This window comes from Myotis davidii, unplaced genomic scaffold (genome assembly GCF_000327345.1).
Source record: "Myotis davidii unplaced genomic scaffold, ASM32734v1 scaffold496, whole genome shotgun sequence".
In the NCBI taxonomy this organism is placed as follows: Eukaryota; Metazoa; Chordata; class Mammalia; order Chiroptera; family Vespertilionidae; genus Myotis; species Myotis davidii.
Genome location: NW_006289398.1, coordinates 6,309,155 through 6,321,997, shown reverse-complemented (window position 1 = coordinate 6,321,997; position 12,843 = coordinate 6,309,155). Strand labels below are relative to the sequence as shown.

Here is a 12,843-nt window from a genome sequence, read left to right as displayed (position 1 = left end):
GAGGGGTGCGGGGCTATGGAGACTGGGGGATTAGAGTAAGTGGATGAATTCAAGATTCCAGCTCCCAATATGCCTTTATCAAAGAGCAACCTCAAAGTCAGAAGTTTAACAGGAAAACCACTGACCTGCTATCCCGTACCATCCGCAAAATCTAAAATGCAACGACAAAACATGGGATCCTTCTGCCTGGGGGAGGGGAGACGTGCAGGGTGGAGGGGCCAATGGGGGAGAAAGGGGGCATCTGTAATACTTTCAACAATATATTTCTTTTAGAAAAAAAGTAGCTGTTAAAATGTAATCCCTTGTAGAAAACTGTAAGAATTATTTCACGAACACCCAAAATCCCCTGCGCCCCTCTCTGACCTCACTGGCCTCTCGCTGCTCCTGTTCTCCTTGGCCACAGCCTCCTCCTCTCAGCCAGCTGCACTCTGCCCACCTTTCTCCTCCACTGGCATCTGCCACTCCAGGCAGAGGAAGGGAGTCCCAAAGACAGAGAGACAAACTCCAAGCAACCAGCCATATTTGAATATTTAATACATTAAAATCCTAACTAAACCAGGACCCTTATTTTACTTTTTCAGATGTTAGATCTCAAACTACTCAATTAGGTTTAAAAATCTTTTAAATTGTTAGATGTTAGTTATAATGATATAAACTCAGTAGTCATCGTAATACATGCAAGTCAGTATACTGATCCGATCCTCAGGTCTTAAATTTAAATGAGCGCCTTCAGCCCAACATTTTGGTATACCGGTGTCTACATGCTGCTCAGAGAAAGCCACGGCCATTTTTAATGCCTATTTCATTAGAGGCATTAAAATAAAAAACCTTCAATAACTGATACGTAATATACTCAAAACGGCAAGAAGTATTAACCATGAAACAGAACTGAACCAAAAGCCTACTCCTATTTCTGAACAGTGTGCCTGATGAGAGGCAGTTTGGGGAGCCATAGCACCCCGTGTACAGTAGCACCCCTTTTCCTACACGTCCCCTTGGCAGGACATGGACGGGATCTGCAAGCTTGCGAGCGGCGTTGTGAAGGGGGCGTCAGACACAGACTGAGCCACAGCAGACGAGCGCCTGGCACAGAGGCGGGATGGGCGCCTCCAGCCTCCACTTCCGAGCTGGGCCTTCTCCCCATGCTCAGGACGAGAAGAGCACTTGTCCCGGGGACGGCCTCCTGTTCCTTCACTCCCTCTCCCCTGCCTTCATGACCACGTCGCTGTCAGGTGATGGACATGGAGGCTTTAACAAGTTCAAGGTGGGATTTGGATGAATTCTTGAGTTTTGAAGATATCTGACAAGCCGGCCAATTAAAAGCAAAATACTCTCTTTCTACTACCAAGAAAGAAACAACAACACAAAAACCAACCTACAAAAGAAAGCCAACCAACCAAACAAAAAATTAAAAAACCCACCAACCTACATTCAAATACAGTCTAAAAGAAAACATCAGGTATCACATACTCGGATATAAACTCTGATGACTCATTTATAATTATATCCAGTTAAATGAATAAAATTACACAACCAATTTCCAAGGAGAGAATAGACAGCTTTGTAGTTGGAACTAATTAAAGAAAAATAATGTATCTTCACATACAAATTGTAGAATCACTAAAAGGATAAAAAACATAACATTCAAATGATTAAATATTATCAATTCTACTTTGAGAGCCAAAGCTTCTCGATAATAACACACGAGCATTTCAAACTCTTGAAAGGGTACTGTGTGGAGTGCCGAGTGCTCTACACAATACCACCCACAGCAGGTAGTAGAGCGGGGAAGGGGTGACCCAGTGACTGTCCTTACAGAGACACAATGGGCTGCGACACCGCACCAGCCAGACACTTACTTCTAGGCATGAGAGATGTTGTGGCTGTTAAGTCCAAGCCTTTACTGTACTTTGCTAATTGGTACACAGAACTTAAAGTGTCTGAAAGATAAAACACTGTCAGTCCGATCTCCAGTCCTGTTCAGTTGTCTGCGTGGAACAGAGAGGAAAGCAAACTGGCTTTAATTGCTGAAGAACCGCAGAGAATGGGGGTGGCTGAGCCCTTCGGAGGAAAGATCTTTGTTCCTTCAACAACTTTAATATAGAAAGACCATTCTCTACGTTAAGTCTCAGTGGTCCCTGTCTGCATATAAAACCTAACATTACCATTCATTTCCTCTATAACTAATAAGTACAAGTTTTTTTTTTACAGCGAGATAACATGTGAAAATAACTTATTTTAATGGGATTGTATTTTGGAACACAAAGTTCTGTACTTATCAACACATTTTATTTTAAACAACTGTATATAATAAATGATCTGACTTGCTTTACTCAATGTCAAATGCAAGTTATCTGAAGTTATTTCAATACTAATGATATGTCATTAATGAGTACAAATATTTCTATTTTAAATGATCGACCAATTCTAGTTAGATACATTTTCAGTAATTTTAAAAGCATGTTTACCCATAAATATAAAAATAAGCTATATTAATATTGGTTCATATGCTCAGGTATATATGTCATGTGATAGGAATATTAAATACAATTTAATCTCTAAACATAAGCAATCATATATTGTGTAATTATTTTATTGGTTCATAATAGTTATTAACTTATCTCAAAGGCACATAAAGAACATTTACTTCTAGCTATACTAAGTCTTAACATTTTTCATTACTTGCATTTTGTTATGTTTCAAAATAAGTATCTCCCTCTTTTACACTTGAAAAAAAAGCCAATACAAGGCCATTTCACTATAAAATTTACACTTCCAAAATCATTAGTCATTACTTCTTCCTTAGAAGTTTAAGCAATAGTATTACTACAATCTTAAAGGCTATCTAACAATTTTTTTTCTCAGTAGCTTGTAGGTAGTGTAAAAACCAAAAGAGACAAGTACATTGTAAGTTTTTTAAAAATAAAACTCTACCTCAAACTACCTTCTATAACCAATGCTTTTTCTTTTTAATGGTCCCATCTAAATACAAGGATATAAATAAGCATCTGTAGACTGAGAAACACGAAGAAACATTCCATATTTAGGGGAAGTCTTGAAAAAAAAGCCCACATGCTCAACTGCCACCCTGAAAGGCTCTCAAAGGCTGCTATTCTTTGATGTAAAATGAAATACTACTTAGTGAATAAAACATAAAAACTCCTGTCTACCCTTCAAAGAGACATATCCTTTGACCCAGTGCTCCAGACTAAAGCCTTGAAATTTTTGCACAAGAATGCTGCGTGAGGAAAGTCCAGACAAAACAGACACTTGAGATGCGAGGAGGCTGTATAACCCAGTCACAGACACTAGCCTCCCAATAATCTAGCAGAGATAGCGCCGCCATCCACCAAAAGAACGTAATCTCTCCAAAGAACACTGACCCTTCAAGAAGCAAGCACCAGAGCAAACGCAAGCCTCTCACTTAGCTTTCTCTTTTTGTCAGGTCACCTCTAATGACCAATCTTTAATTCGGGTTTGCAGACTTATAAAAAGTTTTCATCTATAAACTTTTAGTGTGTTAGGAAGTAAAAACAACATAAAACTAATACTTGTGTAGCAAATATAATTGTTTTATTTTAGAAGGCTTGCAAAAATATCACTCATTTCTACAAATTTCTTAGAGCAAGTTCAAGCAATGAAAAAATGTAAAACCAACTAAAGTGACAAAAAAATTATATTAACTTGTTGCTGCTTGCAGACATTCTAAAACAGCAATATTCTCGCCCAGTCGGCTATGTGTGTGCGCTAACACCACTGCTTAATCGAACAGCAAGCACTTACTGCAAGAATCAACACGTGACCAAGCTTTAACTGCTGGGCTGCTGCTGGGAGGAACTGCCAAGCAGTAAAACAACAAACTGGCAGCATTCGAAACCCTGGCTCTTTATTTTACATGCACACCTAATTTCAACATACAGATTATTTTAAATCCTGACAGGATTTATATTAAAGTGCTCACTATAATTTCTCAAAAAAACTTAAAAATGAGAGCCAGCCTTTCCCACTCTACCTATTTGAGATTTACAGACTGTTACATAGAGTGTCCTTTTTGATACTCATTTATGTTGAGGATGTACGTATAACTACCATTAGTTTAAAACAACTGCTGCTTAATAGTTTTTAAACAAAATGACTAGGCATCTAACTGAAAATAAACCACTGAAAGTGTCAACATAAACACTGAAGCATAATGCCTGGCACAGATAGGTGCTCAATACATGCTTATTGAATAAATAAATAAATAATGAAGGACAGATGGCAGCCAACTAATTTTACAAAAGTAACATACTAATGTCCAAACTATTAAGGCTTATTTCACCTTATTTTTACTACTACATTAAAATAATTCTTAAATTTTGAGGGGATTTTTCTATCTTTTGTATTTAAATTTTAACTATGGTAGTAGATACTTAATATAAGGTGATTGTGACAAACAGAAATTAGTATTTTAAAAATAGGAAATAAAAATGATGACAAAGCATTTCAAAAACATACCCATGTAGGTCTCATTCATGCTGTAGTTGTTTAATGGGGAGTGCTTACTCAAAATCTTTAAAGAACAACGAACAGTTAACGTCTCTATTTTGTATAGTCCACGTGAATATAAAAAGACAACATGCTCTCATCAAATGTGCTGAAAGGAAACCGGGTGGGGGTGGGGGTAAAGGGAAAAAGTTTCTCTCTTAATAAAGCACAAAGGCAAAGGCATTCTTCACCCAACCTCCACAGCACAGCAACCCTGCAACAAAGACCAAGGGCCAAGCAAACAGTGGTGAGCTTTCCTTAGTATTTGCAGGAAGTATCACGGATTTGGAAATAATGGTGCAAACACAAAAAGGCTTTTAAACACTGTGCTTCTACATCAATTAACAAGATTATTTTAAGATGCTGTCATCTATCTACTCTTTTGAAATTTAAATTTTTATTAATTCTGACAGTAAATGAAAAGGATATTAGTTTATACACAACAGAGAAGACATTCTTAAAACTGATTAGAAAGGTACCATGTGCTGTGCGATAAGATTCATTAATAGCAATCTAGGAAATTAGGAAATACTACGATTTTATTCTCTGAAGATTTGTTCTCTATTTGCCAACATTGTATATAGTTCGAAAATGACAAGGCCTGGCCAGGTAGCTAAGTGGTCAGAGCATGGTCTGGATACGCCAAGGCTTCGGGTTTGATCCCTGGTCAAGGCACAACCAGTGAATGCATTAATAAGTGGAACGGCAAATCGCTGTTTCTGTTTCTCCCTCTTCCTCTCTCTCTTGATGTTTCTGTTTCTTTTTCTCTCAAATAAATTTGAAAAAAGAAATGCAAAAATAAATGAAAGAATCGATTCTTTCCACTGGAAAATGCGAGGCAGACTGCTCCCTTCTACGTTTTATGCCTAAAAAGGATAAGGTACCTGTCATCAATACACAATTGATACTCAAAATAAAACTTCTTTTTCTTTGTACTTATAAGGGTACTGACATCTATGAAATACTATAAAAATTCCCTTAATTTCTTATGTTCTACATATTAAATCTTGTCTGTTAAATGTAAGAATAAAAAAAGTAAACTTTTTATTTGGTAGCATGGCCTCTGAACTATCTGAGAATAACAGTTAAAATAATAAACAGCATATATGTAAGACGGAAGAAATGAAACGACTTGGTCACAGTACAAATGAAAAAGGTCTGGGTTTTAGCTCCCCATGAGCTCCACCTAAGGAAGAAGCAGGAGAACACACGCTTTAAGCCGCCTTCCTCGGACTGCTGGATGAGCAGGGATGGAGGTCATAATCCCCAGCAGGCCCTGCCACACATCTGTAGGATCACAAGAAATCCTGGCAACAACAGTGTAAAAGGGATTCAGTTCGACTGCAAGAGAATCATGATGATGAATTAACTAGGATCCATGTGATGTGAATCAAAGCCCTGGAGATGTTTAAACCGAAAAAGAAGACTTGGGAGAATGATTCTCAAACATTTTGGTCTCAGAACTCCTTTACCCTCTTAAAAATTACTGGGTGGTAGGCACACAATGCAATATACAGACGATGAACATAGAATTGTACACATGAAACCTATATAATCTTATTAACCAATGTCACCCAAATACATTTAATTTAAAAATATATAAAATAAAAATTACTGGTCCCAAAGAGGTTTTATTTATATAAATATATCTGCAGATATTTGCCATAAGAAATTTAAATGGAGAAAAACTTAAATATATACTTAGTTTAAAATGATAATAAACCAATTACATATTAATAGAACATTATTATAAGAACTAGAGGCCCAGTGCATGAAATTCGAGCACTTGGGGGGAGGGGATCCCTCAGCCCAGCCTGTGCCCTCTCGCAGTCGAACATCCCTCTTGCAGTCCAAGACCCCTTGCTCCTTACCACCCACCTGCTCGCTGCTCTTTACCACTCGGTTTGCTGCTCTTTAGTGCTGCGGCAGAGGCGAGAGAGGCTTCCACCACTGCTGCTGCGCTCGCCAGGCATGAGCCCGGCTTCTGGCTGAGCGGTGCTTCCCTTGTGGGAGTGCACTGACCACCAAGGGGCAATTCCTGCATTGAGCATCTGCCCCCTGGTGGTCAGTGTGCGCATAGCTATCGGTCATTCCACCATTCAGTCGATTTGCATATTAGCCTTTTATTATATAGGATAATATTATTATGCGTATTTTCAAAAGCTAAAGAATTTAGTGAGAAGAGGGACAACTGATAGGCATTTTTGAAAATCTCTAATGAATAGCTTAACACAAGACAGGTTAATTCCAACATCTGTTCTTTTGTTCAAACTGTTGTACTAAGCTATCTTGGTTGAACTATATGAAGAAAATTCATCCTAAAAGAGACATGTAATTAGAAAAGGGAGCAATATTTTAATAGCCTTAATATTGTCATCCTCACATTAAAAGCATTGTTCTCTCTTGCACTGTAAAGTTTTACCCATGCATGATTTTATAACATCATACATTGCTCATCTGGAAAACACTGGTTCACAGGAGGTATGCCCATCTTCCTAATGTTAGCACATTTCACTACCTCATCTCCTAAATCACATTCCTGAACGTCACCACCAGTACCATCACAACAGTCTTCATTGGGAAGTTGTCGGGCTCAATCAGAGCAGTGGCAGAATCAAGTTCAAAAATTCTCATTTTTACTTGGAAGCTTGAAGTTTATCACGAGTAACGCTTCCTTGAAGCAGCAGGTTTATTTTCTAGAAAATGTCTGCCGTGTGCTAAGACTGGAAAACCAGACTGTGTCACCTGTTATTGTTTTTGCAATTAGAGGTGCTCCAAGAAGTGGCCAGCTTCAACGTGCAACAGCAGCGCAGCAACACAAGTAGTTATCTTAGACCCCAGTGATACCTGGGGACATGCAGCCAACGAGTCTTATGCACAATACTTGTTTTGCCACACGGGAAATACAAAGATGAGTATGCGGGGTGGAGATTTTTAAATATTAATAATTTTTACTGCTTCATCAAGAACGTTAAGTGAAATGGACTTTAAAAAGCCTTTGTCTGATTAGGAAAATAGTCTGACTTCGTTGACCTCCTGCAAGGGCTCTGGGCTCCCACCCAGACCACACTGCGAACCGCTGTCCTAAGGAAACCTTGCATCGCCCCTCGGGCTCCCAGCCCTCACCCTCGGCAAACTCAGCTTTCATCGAGCTGATTACTTGTTGGAGTCCCACATAAGATTTCTCTTGAATAAAAGGTTGAAAATATTTTAAATGAAAAATAGATTCAATAATGTAACTAGGTAACATCTGAAGTTATCCTCCGGTTTGAAAATAAACACTAAAACTAACCCCCAATTAAGTTTAGTCCACATGCTTAAGACCTAGTCCACATGCTTAATAGGCATCACCTGTATTAATTTTTAAACTCCATCACATAAGATATCCAATAGAAATCATGAGAATGGCTAATTCCCTTACCACACAATTAAGATTCTGGTTTCTGTCCAATTTCAGGTACAAATATAACTAACTAAAGGCCCAGTGCATGAAATTTGTGAAGTCAGGGGTGGGGGGAGTCCCTCAGCCCAACCTGCACCCTCTCGCCACTGTGAGCCTGGCTCAGGGCTTCTGGCTGAGCAGCGCTCCCCCTGTGGGAGGGCACTGACCACCAGGGGGCAGCTCCTGCATGGAGGGTCTGCTCTCTGGTAGTCAGCGTGCATCACAGCAACTGGTCATTGGGCTGTTTGGTTGATTTGCATATTAGCCTTTTATTATATAGGATGTTGAGTGGTTAAGAAAAATGGTATCCTAAGTTAAAAAATTGGTTTATAGTTTAGAATAATAACATTAAAATGCGGTTTCCACATCTTCTTTTATGTCACCTTTTGAAATATTTTCATCATTAATACTGATATATATTTTTAGAATCTTTTTTTCAAAATGCAGATCTAATCAATTCCACTTGCTCACCATTGCTGTAAGTCCCTGCACCCCCGGTCCTGTCATTGTGCTACACCACTGACGCCTTCATCTGATCGCATGTAGGAGCAGAAAAGCCGAAGCCCTTGTTAGCACGACGTTACCTGTGTGATTATTTAATGCTTTTGTTTTAATATAAACTTAAATGAATGGCGAAGGGTCTCAGCTATCCATATCAAATATGACCTCAGTAACTATGAATAATTACACATAAGACCTCAATTGACGTTAGCTGGCATATCAAACCTATATTTTGACTAGCACACACTTCAAGAAAGACATAACAAAGCTGGAGAAAATCTATACAGGGCAACAAAATTCGTTAAAAGTATGCAACTGATTTGTGAGACAATGAAAAACATAACACTCAGAGCAGTCCACAGCTCCTGGTGTGCTTCACAGCACCTTGTCTAGAGCAACAGAGGGGTGTCTGTTCTGACTGATGCATCCAAACTAGAGAGAACAGAACTTAGAAGCATCACTCGTAAACTTTGAAAATGTTACAGAGAGTAAACCCCATGTACTGGGACAAGAAGGCAATCTCGTGGGGCTTAGAAGAGATGCAGCAGAAACATGGAAAGAGGATCCTCATTCATTAACGAACACATGGCCCGGGCGAGTCCTCCTCCTCTCCCTTCCTGCCTCAGTTCTGCTACACCTGCGGAAGCGGCCTCGGTGGTGAACATGGGAAGCATAAGCACACGGCGCTGAACGAAAAGCTGGGGGATTGGCACCAGCAGCTGGGCAGACTGAACGGGAACCTAAATGCCCTGAAGCAGAAAAGGAACAGCAAGTCACAGGCACAGAGCAAAGGGGACAGAGAGAGTGGGACCAGGTAAACCTAGAGAGGACGACCTCAGAGGCCATGTCAGGGTTTTAATGTTCACTCTTCTTAGGTCAATAAGAAGCACCATAAGCTTTTCCAGAAGAGGATGACAAAACCAGCATTTTAAAAAGACTATTTTGGTTATCCTTTGGTTTTAAAGTTCAAATCAGCCAGCCTTACACCTAAGATATTTAGGGATTTCCTTATCTATTTATTTTCCTATTTAGATCTTTAATGGTGCAAATAGAAACTTAAGTGTGACCGATTATTTAAATTATGCTCACAGGCTCAAAATTGAGCAATAAAAGAATATACAACGATTAGAAAGGGAGTAGTTAAGAAACACACCCATGTATTTGATAATGGTAAGCCAGATAAAAATGAAAATACGACTACACATTTTTACTGGAAGTCTTATGACATTTACAAAATTTATGCTATCATATAATATAAGCATCAATAACAAGCTGCATGTAAAATGCCACCACACATTGGAAAATTTTATGTCATGGTTACCAAAATTCTTTCTGTTGTGAAGAACATTTTTTATTTGTTGCTAGTTGCAATCTCTCATATGAAATGTGAAATGGGATGTATACACACAAAAACAACTGATTCCAGAAAAACTCAATATACTTAATTTTAAATAGTACTGGTACCTTACAACTTAATTAAATAGTATAACCGAGAAAATAAAAAATAATGCATGCATTATAAAAATAAAAAATGTTCTAATTGCTACTTATAAACACCAAAAAATGGAAGCCTTTTGTAATTTTAATTTCTCAATATTTGTATGACTTAAATTATCTTTATCATTTTGGGACAAATATTTCTTAAAGTAAACTTACATACAATTTGGACAGTCAAATTCACATCACTTCCCACAAAACACCCCTCTTAAAATCTCTTGTACAAGAATAACCCCGAAGGCAGAATCCTAGCAGAGTATATAAAAAATTCTTACCAATTTTTCATCAACTGTTATGAGTTGCGAGTCTCGAGTTTGGTCCTGTGCCAACCTCCATGTGGAAGTGCTCAACGACCTGCAGTGCAAGATTTTAAATTAAAAAATGATCCATGCACAGGGACAAGAGAGGCAGACAAACATTACAGAGACAAGCTACTCTAACAACACGACCTTATAAAGAGAAATAGGAAGAGAGGAGGTCACAGGCGTCCCTTTCCTCCCCCATTAGTTCTGTCTGCTGAGTGTCGACCTATGCATCAGGAGGTCACAGTTTGATTCCTGGTCAGGGCACAGGCCGGTTTGCAGGCTCGATCCCCAATGTGGGGCATTCAGAAGGCAGCCGATCAATGATTCTCTCTCATCATTGATGTTTCTATCTCTCTCTCCCTCTTTCCTCTCTGAAATCAATAAAAATATATATTTTAAAAAGTATATGTACTTTATAGATATCTTTTATAATTTTAAATTAATGTCCAACTAATCATAAAATAAAGCTATGATATCATTTTCTATAAACAGACAGCTATTATAAACAAAAGACACAGACAAAATATTCTCATATTTCAGACTATATTTAAAAGGTAACACAATAAAAGATGAAAAATGTTTTTATTTAAGATCTAGCAGAAAGAATTAAATGTCACAATGAAAACTTTTTATAAGAAAAAAACCTTTTAAGATAGGTTAGATTGCAAAGAGAGCACATATAGGGATTTTTATTATTTGAAACAATATATTCATATAATTTATTTCAGGAAAAAACTACCTAAGTAAAAAAGCACACAAAACGTATGTGCGTACATATATGAATTTATGTATGACAAGGGGTGGCCATTTAGGTAACTAATCTCTAAACATGAAGACAGCAATTATTTTTAAAAAATCAAGTCTCAGCTGTGGGAAAACATTTTCCTCCAATTGTAGATAGTTAAAGTAGCAGCAAGGATCCAGAGTTCATTATGAACACAGCACTGAATTTGTCATATCTGCAAAATATAATCTATGGTTAAATTCAAATTAAATGTGAATTATATAGCAAATATCTACTTGCTGGTTAGCCTGTAAAAAGTCTCATCAATGAAATGGTAGGAGTAAAGGCAGTATTTTTAATAATTTAGAGTATAAAAACATTATTAAGATACAAAACCCAGCAAGTATAAAGGAAACAAATAACAGAAGCTACTACATAAAAACTTCTAAACCACAGGTACTGTAAATGAAGAATAAAACATAACAAGAAGAAAATATTTTCAAAATAAGAAAGTAAAGGCTCAATATCCAAAATAGATACAAGAGCTTCTACAAATCAGTAAGTAGGGATAATTCTTAGGTTTCCAAAGAGGGAACCAAACAACACCAAAAGCAAAGCACCCGATTAAACATGGGAAGAACACTTGAACTGACATTTATCCAAAACCTACAGGTAGCCAATAAACACAGAGAGATATGATCAACATTGCTAAGCACTAGGGAAATGCAAATCAAAACCACAGCGAGATACTACTTCATATATTAGGGTGGTTATAAAAACAAGTGTTGGTGGGATACGGAGAAACGGAAAGCTTTGTATGTTACTGGTGGGAACATAAAATCATGCAGCTGCCATGGAAAACAGTATGGCAGTTCTTTAAAAATTAAACAGATTACCATAATATCCAGCAACTCCACTTCTGAGTATATACCCAAAAGAATTGAAAGCAGAACTCAAACAGATATTTGTGCACCAATTTCATTGCAGCATTATTCACAATAGCCAAAAGCAAACATTGCCAAAATGTTAGTAATCATATTTTACTGGGCAATGTATCATAACACTAGAAAGTTAAGTGTACATGTAGGGATGACTAATCTGCAGTCATCAGTAAACAAATGGTAATTTCACTTTGCTATTTAGTTCCCATTTTTTAGAAAATCAGAAACTTTATTTGCCTCAGTAGTTTACCTCTGTCCACTATTTGCTTTGTCAGCTGGCCTGTTCACATAGCCCGGTCCCTTACAGACCCTGACCCAGGGGTGGGCAAACTTTTTGACTCGAGGGCCACAATGGGTTCTTAAACTGGACCAGAGGGCCAGAACAAAAGCATGGATGGAGTGTTTGTGTGAACTAATATAAATTCAAAGTAAACATCCTATCTAATAAAAGAGAAACATGGTAATTGGTGTATGACCGCTACCCTTCCCATTGGCTAATCAGGGAGATATACAAATTAACTGCCAGCCAAGATGGCGGCTGGCAGCCAGGCAGCTTGAAACTGACATGAGGCTTGCTTGCTTCAGTGATGGAGGACTCCAACGTTCCCCACCTGCTGCTGCTGGCCTCTGAGCTCCTGAAGCAACAGCTCCAAAAGCTACAATGTTTCGATTATAGAAGCTAAAAGATGGCAGTTAATTTGCATACGCAGGCTCCAAGCGGTGGAGCGAAGCCAAACAGCTCCGAAGCTGCAGAGCAGCGAGGCCTCAGGGCCCCGGGATCAGCGGAGCAAAGAGGCATCCCGGCCCCGGGATCAGTGGAGTGGAGAGTCCTCCCGGCCCCGGGATCAGCGAAGCCTGATGGAAGCCCTGTGTGTTTATGCACCCTGGGGGTGCAGAGGTCCCGTC

General features: G+C 38.5%; 1 protein-coding gene across 1 annotated transcript in view; it reads right to left on the bottom strand.

Moving 5' to 3' along the window:
* Window positions 1-10,338, bottom strand: part of NDUFS4 (NADH:ubiquinone oxidoreductase subunit S4) — a gene marked incomplete at its 5' end in the record, with an annotated part of 38,371 nt that extends 28,033 nt beyond the window's left edge. Inside the window, one exon of the mRNA XM_015562610.1 lies at window positions 10,243-10,338. Coding sequence (XP_015418096.1) covers window positions 10,243-10,338 — 96 coding nt within the window. The remainder of the gene's footprint in view (window positions 1-10,242) is intronic.
* Between the last annotated feature and the right edge of the window lie 2,505 nt (window positions 10,339-12,843).